Source organism: Calonectris borealis, chromosome 17, assembly GCF_964195595.1.
Source record: "Calonectris borealis chromosome 17, bCalBor7.hap1.2, whole genome shotgun sequence".
NCBI lineage: Eukaryota > Metazoa > Chordata > Aves > Procellariiformes > Procellariidae > Calonectris > Calonectris borealis.
Window position 1 is genome coordinate 3,371,595 of NC_134328.1, and position 19,703 is coordinate 3,391,297.

At 49.8% G+C, this 19,703-nt stretch overlaps 1 protein-coding gene across 1 annotated transcript in view; it reads right to left on the reverse strand.

The window, feature by feature from the left end:
• The window catches only part of TOX2 (TOX high mobility group box family member 2), a 157,778-nt gene that overhangs the window by 86,418 nt on the left and 51,657 nt on the right, over positions 1–19,703 (reverse strand). Inside the window, exon 2 of the mRNA XM_075166303.1 lies at positions 9,200–9,265. Coding sequence (XP_075022404.1) covers positions 9,200–9,265 — 66 coding nt within the window. The remainder of the gene's footprint in view (positions 1–9,199; positions 9,266–19,703) is intronic.

Genomic DNA, 19,703 nt, shown 5'->3' on the forward strand with positions numbered 1-19,703 from the left:
GCTGGACCAGGGGCTGGAGCTGTGCTGCCTCCAGCTCTGGACCGCTCTCCTGCATTGATTGGGTTTTTATTATTTTTTTTCAAATGTTTTGCTGCCTATGGACTTCTTCACCACAAAAGAAACCACAGCTCTGTTTGAAGATCCTCAGGCACATCTTGATCACACTCCTCGCAGACTGAGGACTGCTTAATACAGATGCTCTTTAAGATCGGGTCAAAAACAATCGCTGAGCTGATTCAGATCCCAGAAAACTTGGGAAAGACTTGGGTCCCGAGAAGGAAAGATTACTTCTCGGACTGACCCGAGGGCATAGCTGGCTGCAGTCACCTGAAGCCCTTGGAGGAGCGGCGGACGCTGTGCCTAGCCCTCAGGCTGCCAGCCGCGGTGCGTGCCATTCCTCTGCTTTCCGACCACCGCTTCGATTCTCCCTCCTGCCTTTGCCCCTAAACCGAAATCTATTTAGGAACCTCAGTTCTTTGATGAAATGAATGTCTACACAGGAAATTCAACCACCACGACAACCTCAGGGTTTTCTGTCCCTACAAGGTGCTCTGTGTCACCTTTCAGGTATCTTCAACTGTATGAGATGCTATTTCTTTGTTTTCCCCCAGAGTAAATGCGATAGAAACACAGACTGTTCATTTTGGTCTAGGAACTGCTCAGCTACATTAGCTTTTCACTCTGTGATGCTTGGTGGCTGTTTTTCAAACACCCTACTGTTAACAACTTAGGAGTCCTTTGAGACCAAGGGTTGAAGATGATGTGTGTTCTGCTTGTAATACCAAGGGATTTTTTTATTATTATATACACCAGCAATAGATGCTTCTCTTGGTACGACAAAGTTACAGGATCGCTTCCTGACTGCACCTTTCAAAAATTTCACTGTCACATAGGAGTTCATGCAAAATTCACGAGCCTGGATCATCAGCTGTAGTTGTGCTCACCTCCATAACCCCTCCTGGAAGGGTTTCCATTAGCTGCTGATTATAATAAATGACATGTAACACTCTATTGTTCATTCTGAAATAGTACATGAGATTCTTCCTGAATCGTCTGCTGAGAAAGGCATTTAATATCTATCAATGTCTTCCCTCTATTTTTCATTCTCCAGCACAACACATGAAATTACACAGTATTACTCAAAGAACAGCAGGGAAAGAGCAAAATCTGTATCTTAGCATGGGTGCCTGCTGCAGCGCGCACTGCCAGCTCCCACTGCACCGCCAAACTCTGTTTAATCCTCTCCTTCAACTTCCAGGCAGCATAAAGCTCTCACTTCTCTTCACCAGGGGCCTTCTGTATATATGTTCCAGCAATACATCATTGTAAAGGGATTAGGGAGTCATCAGTTTTTTTACTTTAAGGTGTACTCTGCCCCTGTTGTGGTTGACTCTAGACTTCAAAAATACAGACTATTTGCAGATTGGAAGAGACCGGGATGCTGTACAGAGGCAAGAGAGTCAAACCCAAGGAGCACAATACTGGAAATTCAGGAGCATCAGAGCTCTCCACGCCTGGGGGACAGGGTCCCTTCTCTTTTAAACCCTTCTACTTAGATCAGTAATTTTCTCCAGCACTGACCATCCCCTGGCCATCATCCGTTCCTGTGATCAGTAGATCAAGCCAGTCAATAGCCAAAATCAAAAGATTATGAAGACCCTGAGACTTGTCTCCTCAAAGTTAAAACAAACACAAGTTTCTTCACATGCAAAGACTGATCAGACTCCTTAGAAACACAGAAGTTCATTAGGGGACTTGAGTGGAAATTGCACCAAGAATAATCTCATGGCGGGCTCTAATTTTTCCTCCACCACTCTGCTGTGCAATCTTTATTACGACAAGACTCGAGAAGGATCGCCCTAAGGTATCGCTCAGCCACGTGTATGGTCTCCTGGTTTCTTCCAGCCTTTCTTCTGGAGAAAACCCAGGTCTGAGACAGTGGCTGTGGTGACCACGAGCAACCTGCTCCACCTTACGAGCTTCAGGGACAAACAAATTGCTGGGAAATTCTTCACATTCACACGTCCTTATAGGTCAGGGACCAACCCCCATGAGAAGAGTCACGCCTGAGCAACCGCTGTCACTTCACTGCTAGTGACAGAGCATCTCTTCCGAAGCAGGATGGCAGGAAGACCACGTGGGGGGAAGTCCACATTGGTCCTGTTTTACAGCTTCCTACTAGGGAGGAAGGCGCAAGAACGAGGGGAGGATGACCTGTGTCTTCGTCAGCAGCACCTAATTGTCCTCACGCCGCCTGGGGCTCCATGGCCACTTCATGACTGTGCAGTCTCTGCGGTCTGGCTCCGCGGCCCCCCGCGGGGAGGGGACCCAGTGGATCTGCCCCAGACCCAGGTTTATTTTATCAACTGCTGACATTTTGCTGTAATTCAGTCGAGATTGGTGGGAGGCCCAGGAGGTGGGAGGACGACGCGTCTGCCAGTATTATGACAAGGTTTGATGGCATATTTTATAGCAGAGGCTGCCAAGATGAGCTCTGTCTAGTCTGGAGCGTTAGCAGAACGCGAGGAAGGTATCCATAGCTTCCTGCACCGTCATTAATTTCTAATTATGGTATCGCTTGCTTTCTACATTATTGCTTATTTACCAAACACAGCTTTATTGTACCGTCCAGTTCCTTATAACTAGCAAACCCATTGTTATGCTAAAACGAATGTTCTAAATGTTATTTATTATTTGATAAACCTTGTGTAACCCTGAATGAGGACATTAAATGGCAAGAACACTACTTCAAAATCCCATTTTAAATAAGTCACCAAGACAGCTGTGCCTTTATAAAACACATTAGAGTGGCACTCAGAGCACATATGGCTCAGGGATATATACAAATTATACAATTTCTGTCATCCGATCAAATAAGAGGGACGTTTTGACCCCAGAAATGAGTCAAATGTAAGTTGTAATTCAAGCCCCACCGGAGGCCCTGGTGGTAATGTATCCTGACGGCTGATCAAAGAGCCCTGACCATTTGACCCACCAGATCAGCGACTTACTGTATCTATTATGGCTAATACAGACCCGAGCTTGAAGATGTATGGAGATAAACAGATAAAGGGCAATAGACACAGTAGATAAATGTTGATTTATACACAGCCAACCACACAGATACGTACGCAGATGGATTTCACGCGTGCAGAAAGGGGCAGGCGTGTATAACCCCACACTAAGATTTATACAGGGACACATTTGAAGACAGATGCTGTATACGTGTGTGTGCACATGACAAACACCATCTCTCTCAACTCCGTTTCCCTTGGTGCATCGGTATAACCCCTGCACTCAGCTGATGCACACAGCAAGAGAAAAAACCCACCTTCTATTTTATGCACATGCTGCCACGTACAAACATGTCTATGCCCATGGACCTACTTTCTCAGCAGTACAAATGTGAGCCGCTCCATCCATGAGTTACCCAGTCTCGCCCTAAGGCACACAGCCCAAACCAAAGCCCTCTTCATCGACATCAGGGTTGGGTGAAATCACGTTTTTTCAATGCTGCTGTGCAAACCTGCAGGCTCCACACATGTCCACAGGACGCATATGGTTCCTGGCAGCCAAGACCTGACGTTTTTGATACACAGATGGGCAGCATGAGTGTGCCAGCAAGAGCATCTTATAAGAACAGCATTAGGAGGAGGAAATAGTGTGCAAATAACTTTCTGTCAACTTAACTGTCATATTTTCAACACTCGCAGTTAAAGCAGCGGGGTCCTATCTGTGCTCTCAGTTACAAAGGCAAAGAATTGCTTATGCTGATGCATCTCCCCGGCCTGAACAAACTACAATGATGTGTACCAGCATTTGCACAAGGAGTCACGCAAATTAACTTGTTGGTACAGAAACAGGCAGGTTGCTCAGCTGGAGTAAGCTGTGCACTGAAAGCTCCTGGGATTAGGCAGAGTGCAGGATCAAAAATGCCCAGCGGTAAGTAATCACCTCTTCCCTCCTTTGAAGCTGCCCATTGCCCTGCCAGCAGCCAGAGACGGGTGATGGAGAGAGGAGACATGTGGCAAACACTCCCCTGGGGCTTTCCATAATGTCCCTCCATGGACCAGGACAGAGTCACGTCCCGGCTCCCAACAAGCCGAGGGACAACTGTTCCCAAACCCAAGGCAGGGCTCGGCTCTTCCCACACCCTGCCCGAGCATCACGTCAGCCCCAGCTGCCCGGCAAGGTATTCCTGCGTCTATTCACCCGTAACGGGGGGTAACGATACCTTCTTGCAGGGTATTCCCAGGCAGAGTTAATTCATGTTTATAAAGCACACGTGGACTCTTCCTGCAAGTGCAAAAGTCTCGATGCCAAACAAAACCAAGCTCATTCCTGTCCAGCGACATGAGGAATTTCCCAACCTTTGCTTTTCCTGGGGTTACTCTCCCTATCACAAACACCTTAATAAATGCCTTCTCTTACTGATTTTGCAAGTGTTTTTATTTCTTTTAACAGCACCATTGCATGTTTACTCATCTTGCAGAGTACCTCCCGTGGTTGGTATCGTGTCCGTTCCTTGGGATTTTTGCATTACTTAATTCCTTGTCTTTGTTTGGGGAGGGGGGGGAAAGAAAGAAAGAAAATTGACAGGGGTGAGGAATGATGCTCTGCCGACTTCATGAGACACAACAGATACCTCACTCATCTCGGGGGTCAAATGTCCGCGATGGTTTGATCAGATGTCAAGTTGCATTTATACTCTGGCCCCTGTTGGGGGTTGAATTACATTTCACATTTGACTCACTTCTGGGGTCAAATGTCCCTCCTATTTGATAGAACAAGAGGAATTATTTTCCCCAAGCAGGCTGTGCCGGCGTGAGTCTGGATCTGTCAGCGCTCTCATTATGTTTTAGGCTCCTGTGTTTCTGCATTTCGTTCTCAGCTGAGATGAGCCCTTTTTGGGTTGATGAGAAACGCAGCCGATAGCACAGAAGCAATCACACGCCGTAAGATGAAGGGAGGGAGCAGATCAGCTGCCTTTCAGATGGCTTTGACAGTGTTTTCTTTGGGTTTTTTGGGGGGGTTGGGTGTTTTTTTTTCTTCTTCCCCTCCCAAGTTAGCAGCTCTGCAGGGTAGGGAGTGATGAAGGGAGAGGGAAGCGGACCCTGGTCCCGGCTTTACCATGCTCTGGCCACGAGATACTGCAGAAGCTCCTTAGGATCAAAAACCGTACAAGGGGCTGATGTCAAGGTGCTGCAGGACCGCGATGCTCTCCAAGGACTGCTCAGCAGAGGAGCTGCCCTAACCGCACCGCCTCTGTAGCTCCAGTTGTAAAATGAGAATAATCTTATCTGTGTGATGGGAAAGGATGACTCAAGAGCTTAAGCAGTTGCTGGATCTCTGGGCAGAAAGTGTAAAGCATTGCACTGACGGGCAGGAGCCATTTAAACCCCTCTGGGTTTAAAGCAGGGCAGGGGGAGAGGTGATAAACTGAATTCTGCTTTCCGCCTAACTCCTTCTAGGTATTTTGAAAGAAAAATCGCAAGGCAATACAGAATTTCCTATAACAAAGACTATCGAACTTCCATCTGTGGACCCCTAAAAATTTTCCAGCTGAAATGAGGCCGCATACACAGATGAATTTCTTGCTCTCCCAGCCCTTCCCACCCACCTCGAAGCACGGAGGGGCTGGAAACCCTCGCGCAGGTCAGGGATTTTCACCGTGCCAGTCTCACCCCAGGCCATCACGAGCCTGCTGGTGCCAGGGGAGCTCAAAAACTGGGGTAAATAAGCAAGCGTGCCCTAAACCAGGCGACGTGAAGCTAAGATTTCCCACTGTTAATGCTGGACATCCCAGCTCCTGCGCCCGAGCTGGGCTCAACGTGAAGCTGCGTCTGCTGCTGAGAGCTGCAGATGCCCAATGGCGCCCAGTGCAACCAGTTTAAATCAAAAATGGGGAAAAAAAACCCAACCCACCAGGCCCATCTATTCCAGTGTGATGGCTTCAGTAATTAGTGTGTATGATTGGCCTTTGTCCCCAAGGATCCCGAGGGCTGAGCGATATCCCGCGTGCGCTGTGCAGGCGTCTCGGGGCCGGTGATTTGGCAGCCTCTCAAGCGGGATTGTGAAACCGCGCTCCTGCTGTTTAATGTACTCGTTCAGGTTACAACAGGTTTAGCAAACAATAAAAAACATCTGGAACCCCCATTTAAATCGAAGAGCTCTGTTATGAGTAATGAAGTCGTGACCAGTGCTATAACGTGCTCTCTGCTAAACAGGCGCTGATGTGCAGGTAAATAAAGGGAGACGACGAACTAATGAGGGTGGGGGAGGAAGGCTGCTCCCTGTCTTCCTCGGCCAAAGCTCATGCTGGGTGTGAACCACGCTAACATCCTTGCAGGGCATGAACCCTCATGCTTGCCCTTCCTCCCCGCTCCCTCCTTCCGCCCCGGGCGAGGTTATGGGGGTCACTGCAGCATCCCATGGGAGCACCCACCCCGGCAGAGCCCCGGGTGCCACCCTGCACCCTTGCACCCCTTGGTCCCACTCCCAGCTCCTCTCCGACCATCCCGAGCACAGCAGCAGAAGGAGGGGAACTGAGACAAGACAAACTTCCCCATCTGTTTTCCATGTTGGTCCCCACTCCTGATAGAGCTTTTGCTCCAGGAGATAAAGCAGCAGCATGGCCCCGTGCACAAACCCATCCCTGTAACGGGGGGTACCTGCCCCCTGCCCACCCCTGCCAAGAGAGAGCCACTTCCTCCCTTTTCATCCTTAACTGCTATTTCAAAATAGGAAATAAAGGTCAGCAAGTAAATAGTGAACAAATGAAGAGTAAACTTCTATTTCCCAGGTTACGGGGATCTAAGCTGGTTTGGTTTATCCTTCTCCCAGGTTCAAACAGTACACGAATCCTCCACCACGTGATAGCCCCTATTTTCATTAGAAGTCAGCCCTCCTCCTCCTCGGTTCCCCACCCAGCAGCATCACTTCTGATGTCCCTCCCGCTGCCCACCCGCGGGGGAAGCGGGATGTGACAGGGGCTGCCGGGCGACTTCTGTCCATGTAGAGGGGGAAACACAAGTGGTTCCCGTCGGCCGCGGTTCAGCTCCCGGCCAGTCCGATCCCGCAGGCGCGTCACGGCCAGGGAATGGGGCTGGCCGCCGAGCCGGTGCCACCAGCCCTTCCCGACGAGGCCGTGAAATGGTCGTCCCTTGGGAGTTTTTAAAGACAGAGTATTTAAGACAACTGCCCCCCTTCGCATCCCCCGCTTGCTCGTGGGCTCTGCGCAGCCCTGAGGAGCACGGGGGGGCACAGGGCTGACCCCCGGCCGGGGCAGCTTAGGGTCACCCCGGTCCTTTCCGCGTTTACTCAACCTCTGGCAATTCCTGGCTCCAATGATCAACCACACACCGTTGTTGATCGACTACATATTTGTTTCTGCTGAATCACTCGATAGCACAAAGTTTGCGGTTCCTTCCCCACCCTCTGGAAATCCGTCTCACGCGAGAGCAGCCCTCTCCTCACGCCCCGGCGGCTTCGCGCGCCCTCTTCAAAAGCCGGAGCAGGAACAACTCTCCCGAGCAACGAGCCAACGCGCTGCCGCGCTCTAAGGCGGCAAACAACAGGTTTTCATCCTGATTTCAGTTTAATATGCATGTATTTTAATCGCCGCTGGTGTTGAGTTAGATACACCATGGATGACTCGCCAGCCTTGTAACTCGTAGCGATGCCGCGGTAAGTACCAAACCCCGGCAGCGGCAGCACACCGTAACCTCGTCCCAGGCCACACGCACCAGGTCCAGGGCAATAGGAGCACCTTGGGCTGGATGGAAATCATCACACGGCCGCCTTTCCCATTTTGCAACGCATCAACTTCACATGACATAACCCTGCACAGCCCCCGATGCACGTGGCTGCGGTCAAAAGGGCCCCACAACGAAACGGCCCGACACAGCCCAAAAACGGGATGCTGAAAAATATTAGTGACGAACTTGCACTTTCCCTCCTGAGGCAGCGGGATGTGATGAGATGCTGCACCCCGAGGGTGCGGCATCAGGCACCTCAAAGATGCACCAAGCCCCAGCACACTCTAGTCACGCCAGGCCATCTCGGGTCACAGATCACAGAATCATAGAATCATTAAGGTTGAAAAGACCTCTAAGATCATCGAGTCCAACTGTCAACCCAACACACCATGCCCACTACACCATGTCCCTAAGCGCCTCATCTACACGTCTTTTAAATACTTCCAAGGTTGGTGACTCCACCACTTCCCTGGGCAGCCTGTTCCAAGGCCTGACCACTCTTTCAGTAAAGAAATTTCTCCTAATGTCCAATCTAAACCTCCCTTGGCGCAACTTGAGGCCGTTTCCTCTCGTCCTATCGCTTGTTGCTTGGGAGAAGAGGCCAACACCCACCTCACTACAGTCTCCCTTCAGGTAGTTGTAGAGCGCGATGAGGTCTCCCCTCAGCCTCCTCTTCTCCAGGCTGAACAACCCCAGTTCCCTCAGCCGCTCCTCATCAGACTTGTGCTCCAACAAGTGGGGACCACCTCTCATCTCCTGGTCAGGAAGACAGGTAAGCACGTGCTGAAGTCCTCACCTCCCAGCAGGACCCAAGCATGGGCTTAACTTTATATATGTTTAGGGCTCCACTGAAGGGACATTTCTGTTTCATGTGTATCCAAGCCAAGAGAGAGCCCTGAAGGCTCAGACACCTGTGAGACGTGAGCACTTCTATTCTGGTCCTCCACGTGTGGGTTTATAGCTCCAAAACAGGAAACCTTTGATTCCTTCTTCTCCCCAAGCCGGCTAACTGTTAATCTATTTAGCTACAGGAAATACTCTGCGTGAGGGAAGGAGACACCTGAACTACACACAATACTTGGAAACCTCACCGCATCCAGAAACACCAACTGCACCTTCATTTCCAGTGATGGATGCCTCGTTGGAGAGCCATGGCTAAGCCGGGCTCCGGCAATAGGCAGCAGCACGGGCACGCAAGCGCATCCCTCTCCCCGTACCAAGCGCATCCCTCTCCCTGTACCAAGCGCATCCACCGCTGCTCCTCGGCAGCGGGTTTTTTATATATATTTAGAGTTGGCAGCCAACTCTGACCTCCTCCGTGGACCCTCCTGATGTCCCAGGAGTGCAGATTCATGGAGAGCTCCTAGAATTTGTGCTTAGGCAAAGCTTAAGTCCCCTAGAAAATCTACCCACACTGCCCACCCAAGCAAATCAACACTTACCTGATTCGCCGATAGAAACTCCTGGGTGTTTTCATTCATTCCCATGTACATGTTCTCCCCATCAAACTAGAAAGATAAAAGAAAGTTGGAGTTAGTGAAGTGTCATCTGCACGCCAGGGTTACGTGCATCCCAAATACCTTCCTGACTCTTCATGCCAAGATTCCCGGAAGAAAATCCTGAGCTGGGCCTTTAAAACTTTCGAGCATCTATGAGCACACACAATCACTGTTACTGCAGCGGGCCATGGTAACATAGCACAGTTATGTTAATTTTTCAGCAAAATAATGAACAAATCACTCCAGTTCAAACAAACCAAACCTCTGCAAAACCACAGGTCTACCCAGCAGCGAAGATCAGCCAAATGAAGTTCTTGCTAAAATTCCCACTAGATCAATCCATCCGCTTTAAAAAGCCCATTCCCATCAATGGAAATCTCCAAGACAGGCAGGTCCCATTCAATCCCCTTCCAGACACCTACATACTCCTTCACCACCAAAGCAAACCTACACCAGCAACGCAGAAAGTCACTGCAGACCATACACGAGGGGGTCTCCATGCAAAGGCCTGATTCCCCATCCTGACAGTTTGCTGTTGTTTGCAAGCTCTGGCTGCAGGAAGGCACGTTTCCCCCCATCGCCTCCTCCCCTGCCTGCTCTGCCGGGACTCTGCCTGCACGGCTGGGCTTTGGGGCAGGGCAGCCTGAGCACAGTGCATTCGCCTGCCCCCTTCAGCCGGTTCTGAACTGCCAATCCGCTTATTAGGCTACAAAACCCCCACGGAGAACTGCAAAAGTCTTCTCATTAATTAGCTACAGCGGGAGCTTTTCACTTGCTCCGATTTCAAACGAAGGAAAAAAGCCCTCCAGGATTGCCTCTGGCTCGAAGTATGGCTGGGGCAGTTCTCAAGGCTAAGTTCACAAATTAATTACGGCAATAAAATGGGTTATGCCATAAAACACTCCCGAGACAAGGATGAAGGTACCAGCTGTGAATGACACCATCTACTTAACAAGGGGAAGAGCCAACCCTCTTGCCCTTACAAGCCGGATGATGAATTGAAGATTGTTCACCCCTTGCGTGTCCTCTTGCTCTCTGATACGAAGCGGATACCAGTTATGCCTTAACAGAAATGGGTCGTATTAAGAGCAATAAAAGAGAAATCTAAATAAAGCCAGCTGAAGATTTTCAGTGTAGATTATTAATTACACTTCCATTTCTCAGAATGCTACGGGATTAGCTATTAAAGTCAGTGGAGTTAGTAAAGCCAAGTGGGGGTAACACAGCTCTGCTCGGCGTCAGAGTGCACAGACACCCTCTAATTGCCAAACTATCCTCTGGGATAGCAGAGCAAACCAATTAAAAGCAGCAAAATTAGAGCGGGTATTATGACACTCATTAACTAATACTGATAGCAGCCGCAGCAGGGTGGAAGGGGATCCCTGCGCAAATGCAGGATTCCATTAAACCCATCAGCGAGGCAGGAGCCGCAGATGCAGCAAGCATCGGCAGCCCTACGGGCTTGCCGGGACAAGCAGCTCTCCCAGAAGCCAGCCGGGTGCTAGCCACTTTAAACTGAATTTCCCTCCACCTGTAAAATGATCGCTGGCACAGCCGGCTCCTGCTAACACGGTTCCAGCTGGAGCTGCCGTGCTTCCAGGCATGGAGACTCAATCAGCTCTACAGCCTAAATACCCTCTGCCAACCCGGCCGACCCCCGCGGGGAAGGCTGAGTTTGCAAAGAGGTGGCACGGTTTGGTGGAGATGCTCAGCCCTGGGGCGGCAGGAGGAGCCGGTCTCTGACTTGGCACGGGCAGCAGCATGGGTTTGGGGAGGCAACCTTTTTGGAACAGGTGAAATTATGGTCCTGAGGTCCCACTCCCAAACTCTTTTTGGGACCACCCCACCAAAACCCCATCAGGTGGATCCCGGAGCCTGAGCAGACACCCCAAGGCTGTGCACTGCGTGGGTGTAGGGTCCTTTCTGGGGGTCGGAGCTTGGCGTCAGGGCAGCTGCAGGACACGCTGCGTGGCACTGCGGGACGCTTAACAGCTATCGCGCCTTGAGACCGCACTGCGATGCGGCCGGTGAGCTGCACAGGAGCTTTTTAGAGCAAGCAGCCCTAGGAGAGAGAAAATATTCCAGTGGGGAGATAGTTCTCCCATCCCTGGAACCAGTCAGAAATCTGCACTGCTGAAATATTGACTTCCACATCAGGAAAGGAAGAGCTCTTTCTTAAGTAAAAGCTTTGCCCCTCTGAGAGATTTAAATACACATCCATCCATCCATCCATCCCCCTTCCTCGCACACAAATGCCTCATTTTTGTCCTGCTCCAGTGCAGCATTTTGCAGATCTGGACTAAGACCTGTTTGAAACAAGTCTTCTTCAGAAAACAAAAGCCACCTGGAAATCTACATTCAGAAAACAAAAAGCATCTTTCATTTGGGAGGTCCAGGGCAGGACAAGCACTCTGCCTTCTCTATATCATGCTGTTTGTCAGAATGTATTTTTTTTTATGGTTTTCTACCATTCCCCTACCTCCGCTCCACACTTCCTTGTGCCCTTGATGCCTTCATAATAACTGTAATGAATCCTGCCTTCAAAATTACTGTGCCTCTGATTGCCAGTCTGAGCAGCGAGCCTGAAAATCAAGACTCGAAATGCAACGGAAACTTTGGAACTTCCCCACTGCTGATTGGATTTTTTTCCTCTCCTCCAGGCTATGAGGGTGCAAACAAATTTATTAGAAATTCTCCCATCAGGTTATTTTTTCAATTAGACGTTTGCCACTTATTCACCAGCCAGGTAGAGCAGATAAGTAATGTGCTCTGCCTCTTCTCATTATTGTTTCGCTACAGAATGCACTTCAAAACAATCAGCCCCATCATTCCAGGTAGATTTACGGCAGAAACAGACATTTTAATATTTCCCTTCGGTTACAAACGCTTCCTCCCTTTTCGCTTTGCTCCAACTCCCGGTGCGTGTCAAGCCCCCCAGGCAGTTCCGGACCTGGGTGCATCCATTCATCACCCTCTGCGCCCCCCAAAACGGATCGAACCTGCACTGAGGGACGTGCGCGTGCCGAGCGGTGGGTATCATTTTCAAGTCCTAATTTGAAAGGAACATACTCTCGTGCAGCTGTCTTAATCATCCTTCTGCTCTTTTGCAATTACTTAATTTTTGTTATTCTTTGGCTAATAGAAGCAGCCTATTAAACAAACGAGTGGCTGTGGCTCGTTCTCCCCCTCGCTGCATGAAACGCGTACAAAGCAGAGGTGAGCTGGGATCCCTCTCTGCTCACAGCACTTTGCATCCAAGACACGGTGTTCGCTTGAAAACCTGGGAAATGCAAACCCTGCGTAGCCAAGTTGGGAAACTGGGAGAGGCGGGAGGATGTGATTAATTGCTTTTCCTTCATCTGAGGCTTGGACCCATTTTTATCTAACTCGCACTGACTTACATCAGCGATGGTCGCCTACAAGCACAACGAGAATCAAGGACCTCTACTTCAAAAAGGACTCATAAAGCCTCACTTTGCCAAATCCCAACTTAAACTTCTCGCACTTAACAGGCTCAGGACAGAAACAACCCAACTCACCCAATTTAAAAAACAAAACCAAAAAAACCCTCAAGCTGCCCAAATTCCTACCAACTCTGGAAACAAGGCGTGCTGTCGAATGAACGGCAGCAAGCTGCCCTCGTCTGCAGGTGACCCGGGCTCCAGCCCGAAGGACGGGGAGCACAGGGGTGACCGCTCTCGGGCCCCGATGGATAAGCAGACAGACGCCGTCAGCCGCGTTCGGACTGGGAGTCCCAAGGACATCGGGGTGATGGACACAGAGCCGAGCCTCCCCGACAGCATCGGACACGCTATCGTGTGTTTTAGAGCCAAGCAAGAGATGCAAGGACAGTTCTAGTCTGCGAGAAAACGCTCTCTGAAATCTAGTTTGTCAGGGAGAATTTACTTAAACGTACAATTCTTTTACTGGGGCTCTTCCAGGGGAGCTGTGGCTGGCACCGCAGCTCCGCGGCAGAGCGCTGCTGTGCACCCACCAGCCCGTGCAGGGAGCTGGGCGCAGGCTTGATTCAGATGATGTTCTCAGAAGCACTTTTTTTTTATTTTTATTGCTTTTCTAGACTCACTTTGGTTTGTTATTTTTGCGATACGACGTTATTTTCAAACCTGTAAATGCGCCCAGAGGTCATACGGGTCCTGTGTTCGTAAGATGAAAATGAGTAAGAAAAATAAATGCATGCTGCAAGCTGGGACAGACCCCAGAGCAAAGCAGCTGTGTGATCTCCGGCTCTGTGCAAACACAGAGAATAAATGTTTGTTAACTGGGAAGGACCCAATGGAAAGAAACACAACCTCCTGCCAAGATTCAGAGAAGGTGTTACTTTCTCATGGATGGCACTGCTGCCAGCTTGTACAATTTTATTACGAATCTCATCACATCCTTTTATTTCCTGAGAGTCACGAGCTGAGGTGAAAACCTCAACTTTGTAAGAAATATGTTGGCAGCACTCATACCAGGAATGGCTTCAATGACGCCTGCAAGATCTCAGAAATCTTCCAAACTTCTTATTTCATTTTATTTTGATTTTTTAAGTGTGGTGCGTTTTGGGTTTGTGTTTTGGGTTTTTTGTTTGGGTTTTTTGGGGATTTTTTTTTTTTTTTGGAGGGGTCTTACCTAAATTTTCACACTCATTGTCAGCAATACTGGACCAGAGCACCTTAACTGCAAGTCCACCGAGGATCTGGAGCTTTTAAAAAGTGGCCTGTTAATGCAAATCCAGCGGTAACTAAAAGCCATCATCATTGAGGAGCTATTAAACGTCCTGTGAAGAACGAATTGGATGCTTCCAGTGACTCCTACCACTCAGAGCTATAAGCACTTGCCTCTGAGTTTTGCCTCCTTGTGCCAGGACACAGGCGGCGGGTCCCCTCTCAACCCATGACAACCCCATTTCCAGACTGGGTGCGCTGGGGATATCACCTTTCACCAGAGATGCTTGGGATGTAGCTGGTTTCGGTGTCCAGTAAGCTACACCTCAGCCCCCGCTAGCATCACGACATAGAGTGACCCAGAATAATGCCACGCGACAAATACCTTTAAGTTTTTGGTAGATAAAAGTTGGGATACAAGAAAACTTACATAACACAGTCAATGCCATATTTAATACTTCCCATTAAAAAAAAAAATAATAAAATTATTGCAGCCCATGTATTTCTGTGGTCTATTTAGCTGCCTCCGCTGGCACCCTACCCACCATGCGGAAATACAACTCTCCTTTAGAAAGTTTTACAGAAGTAGTTTTTTCCACAATTAATTTTTATCAGGCAAGCATTATTTGAGTGGCATAACCACATTCTGCGTTTCGCCCTGGTATTCCAATAACTGCATTTTGGCCATGGTATTTCCAGCCCCACGTCCCCACAATGCTGCTCCTGCGCGGCGTGAGGCACCCCTGCGCACCAGGCTCAGCCCCGGGCGCGCCGGGCACCAACACCAAACCCAGCCACCCCGAGGCTGGCAGGGATCGTCTTTGCCAGCGCACATCTCTGCCACGTCCCTGCGATGTGAAATACTCGCTTCAGCCCCGCCGCCTGCAGAGCTGCCGCTGTGATTTCCTTCAGGAGCAATTTAGCATCACGCTTCTTTGGGGAATACATCGCCGAGGTTAGCTTAATCTCTTTAACTGCAGTTTCCCCATTAAGGTCTTTACACAACCTCTGGCCCAAAGTGATCTACTTAGCATTATTTATTTGTCCGCTGAAATGCTTGGGTAGCCCCTCAGTTGATCCTGTCAAAGAGGGTCGAAAGTTCAGCAATAGATTTACGACCCCCCCAGGACCCTCCGGCGAGGAAAGCTCCGCATCTCCATCCTGGCCACCGCGCGCCCGCCCGGGCTGGCCACGCGCTGCCGTCTGCTCCAGGAGAAGTGTCACTAAAAGGGAGCAGGACACGGCAGCAGGCGTCAGTGGCAGGACGTCCCTTAAAGGGTCGCAGGGCTGAGCGTCTGCGAGGGTCACCTTGATGGGGGCTGGGTTCTCTACATGCAGTCAATATTCTCATGTATTATCCCAGGGCAAAATCAGATTGGTACAGATGAAGGCTTAAGGCTTAAAACCATAGAGTAAGAAATGGTTTGGTTGGTTGGTTTGTTTTAAGAACCATTTACAAATAGTGTAAAAGCCTAACAACAGTTATTTCTCAAACATACCAGAAGCAGGAAACCTACTGCAGAGCTGGTGGTGCCAAGGGCTGCCCCAGGGACGGCAGAGGCTGTCAGGAAACTAAAACCAGGTGGGAAAGACAGGAATGATCTGCACTGGCTTGGACACTGATTCAGTGCTTCCCAAACTGGAGCATCTCCCTTGGAAAGACCCATCTGAGCAGCTCTCACGCTGGGATGGCCAGTAGGAAAAAATATAAAACAAACCAACAAAATCTTGAGGAAGCCCCACGGCCAAGTGGCATTCACCCATCTAAAGCAATGCAAGGTAACAAATGCGATGCATAGCCTTCTGCCTCCGCCCCAAAAGAAACGAGAGCGGCAAGGGGAAGGTGCCAGAGCAGGTCCGAGTCCCTCGTGTGAAACCATCTGGAGCTGCAACACAGCACCGAGGTGGCAGAGACCAGAGACGAGGGATGTCGTGCCTCACAGCCCACTTTAGTGTTTGCTGAAGGGTCAACAGGTACCTAAAAAAAGGTGAAATGATCTCTCTGGCTGGACTTCTCATGAGCTTCCTCAAAAAAAAAAAGCTCTAAAAACCAAACCCAACTTGTCATGGGACAAAAGGCAAGGTCCTCCACTCACAGCCAGTGAAAAGATACTTTTAGCAAGAGGAGGATCATGGTCCACGATTCATCTGCACTAAAATCTGTCCGGTTCATAATATAAGTGATCTAGAAGGATTCAAGTTTATTAATGAGACAAAAATTATTCGGGCTAGCCAAAACTAAAAGTGACTTTGAATGGCTTTGCGTTAAAACTCTCGCAGTACTAAGTGGCAGTGAGGAAATGGAAGATGAAATTTAATGTCAATAAATGCAAAGTAATGCACTGGAGAAAAGCAATCCTAACAATACAGACATGACAATTGGCCTTAAAATAGCTGTTACTGTCCAGAAGAGAAGCCGTGCATTCATTCTGGAGAGTTCACTTCCAACTTCTGCTCAATCCTCAGCAGCTGCCAAAAATGCCATTCAAGTTTTAGAAGCAATTAGGAAAAGAACAAAGAACAAAGATCAAACATTATTTTACCATCTGTACAATTAGGAGAAGGAGAGAGGGCCATCGCAGGGAGGATCCAAGGTATGGAATGGCGTACATGGACAAGGAATAGAGGTGACAGATATAGAGGCACTCAACAGAGATGTACGTGAAGTCATGAGACGAGAACAGGGAACGGCTCTTCTCTGGTTTTCCCAGCCTACAGCCAAGGAGGCAGACACTGCAATCATCAGCTAGTGGAATTAAACACCTTACAGAGAAGTTCCTTGTACAGCGCCCAGCAGCAAAACCTCTTGCTGGAGGATGCTGTGGCCTAGAAGGATCCAGAACAGCAACTGGACAAATTAGAGGGGAACAGTAAGTCCAAACCTCTGAGCTCAAGATGACCCTGACCTGTGGACTGCTGGAAGCTCTGTGGGTAGATGTAATCTCATGAGATATTAGGAAAAACATTTTCCAGCACGTGGGTGGTCAAATATCACACCACGAGGTTGTGGGATCTCCATCCCTGGAGATACTCAGAGCTCAGCTGGACCAGGTGCTGCCCAACCTCACCTGGTTAGCCTGGCTTTGCTCGGGGCTTGGGACGCGCAGATGTCCCTCCCAACCGGCAGTATTTGTGTTTGGGTGCACCATGCGATGCCGACCCAGGCAGGCACTCGGACCTCCACCCCACGAGCATCTCCAGCATCCCCTTTTATCCTCCTGTACTAGAGGCTGGAGAGATCTTGAATGCCACCACTATTCAAGTGACAGCATTCATTTATCTAAGAGACTGGCTGGTTTTCTGTGAACGCTGCACACAAAATTATTGTTATTACATTATTTGGGGGGAACGAGCATTTAAACTCATTCACCTGGACCTTTCAGAGCCTGCAAAGGAGTTCAAGCTCTTCACATACGCACACAAAAAAATCCGTCCGCTGAAAAGCTACAGGGAGCAGCAGAATTTAGTCTTAAGACTGACATGGAAATAGATTAATTTTTTTTCCCATTTCATATTCTAATTACAATTCTTCTCCCCCTACTATTTTCTGTTCTCATTACAGTCTTAAAATTGCTCTGCAAATTCTGTACCTTATTCTGCTCTTCCTACCATCTTTGTCATGGAAATGAGAAACAGAATGTATAAGCATGAAAATATTGCCGAGATCAAAATTCTGCTTAACCCTTTCACGTGCGACTCCGAAAAGAAGCGAAAGCAGCAGCGACCAGCTAATCCTCCACCCAGCCTCCTCCCCTTCTCCCAGCCGCAGCGAGGGAGAAGAACGATGCTCAGAGAAACGCACTATTAATGTAAAGGCCAAAGCCGCTCATGCTCACACCTCCGTGTGCGTGGAGGAGGGGTCGGGTTTTTTCAACTTCGCAGGCGTTGCCCCCGAGGGCAGATCTTGATCTAACACGCTTTGATCGCATTCAGACGATTGTGTTTAGTTTTTAGCTGTCAGTCTGCCGAGCACCCTGAGGTAAGGCTGCCCGGGGGGGGTGTTGCGTGGTGCTTCGAGCAGCCCCGGCGCACGGGAGATCTCTGTCCTCCTCCTCTCCCGCGGGTGCAGAGCTCCCCAGAGCTGCAGCTTTGGCCAGACCAAACCCTTCCCGATTTCTCTCAAAGTTTGGGCGTAGGTAAGGCAAACAGGCTGCCCGGGAGGTGAGCAGCACCTCCCGACACCCACCCTCCCAGCGCACCCCTGCTCTCACCCGGGACCTCTCCAGCCCATCGCTGACCGTGCTCAACGCTGTTCATTTTGCAAGATACGATCACCCCGATGTAGCCGCAAGGCTCGGGCATGTACATCACTTCCTTTTCGAAACCAAACAACAAGCACATCCGGCGTTGTTTATCGCGCTTACGCAGGTGCTCGAGGGGTTTATCTGCAAAACCCCTAAAAAGCAGGCCCTGGTCCTTCTCCCGTTAGCAGCTGCGCGGCCAGCAGAGCTGAAGGCACCAGCTCGCGCTGTAAATGCCCTGCGCGCTGGGGAGGGAGGGAGGTAAATGAATGCAGCACGTTTCCCGGCACCGGGCTGGTGCGTAGAGGGTCTGAAACAAATACAGTAAGTGATAATGAGACTTAACTGCACTGCCTGCTTCGCCGGTAACGCTTGTAATTCACAGGAAACCAAGAGAGGCAGAAAACGTACCAAGATCTAAAAGAAGCCGCGGAGGCTCTGTGCAAGAACTGTGCCAGCGTCAAAGACACCTAGAAACATTGTTTTTTGCAAAAATAAACCTCAGGGTTGAGATAAAAATAGAGCTTATACCTGTCAGCCTGGGAAGCGGCTAATAGCACGGCTCTGCTCTGGAAGCCTGTTACGGAGACGCTGATTTCGATACAACAGCCCTCGCTGCAACCAGAGGTATCACTGAAGAGGGGCTACACGCGGCCACCGGCACCAAAATATCTAAGGACGCAAAGGAGCGGTCGGGAAGAAAGAAACCCTAAGGCAGAAAGTTTTCCCATCCTCTACTTTCGAGGAGGGTTCGTCGCCCCGGCCCGGGAGCGCGCAGGGACCCCGCGCGGCAGCGGTGGGGGGGCCGCACACCTGAGCGCGGGGCTGAGCGCCAGCGCCCGGGGGGAACAAAAGCAATTCTCCGGCGAGGGGCCGCGCCGCGGGAGCGAGCAGAGGAAGCCGCGCTGCCGCAGCAGCCCCGCGCCAGCAGTCGCTGCGGTTACGCCGCGTGTGACGTACGCGCACGGTGCGGGAGTAATTTTGGAAATCTCTATTTATCTTTTCTCAGCTGCAGAGTAAATAAATAAGTACGGGAGTGCACGATGCAGAGAGGAAGAGAGCTGTCAGAGGAGCGATGCAAAGATTACTTAAAGCTATTAACTTTTTAAGACCGTAGATTACGCTTCTGATCCCGACGCCTTGTTGACAGCTGTACAGGTTAGCAACCTGGCTCCCAAATATCTCCTAACTCACTCCAATAATTCACAAAAGTCACAGGTGCCATTCAAGAAGAAAAATAGTAACTTTAATTCTCTCTACAGCCACTGTTTCCTCAGCAAAGCCAGCCCAGAGCACACGCTGTTCACCTGCAAGCACAGCCGGGTACTTCCCTAACCACCCCCATCATTTGAAGCTTTGCCCCGCTAGTGAGAGCAAAAGTGCACCTCTGCCCCCCGGAACTCAAGATCATGGTTTTTTCTTCTGTTGCAAAGCATAAAGGAAAAGAATAATCGATTTTCAGAGAACTTTGCTGAGAACGGGGAGCGTTATGCAAAAACAGCTAGTTAGGAGGGAAAGAAAAAAAAAAAAAATCAGAGC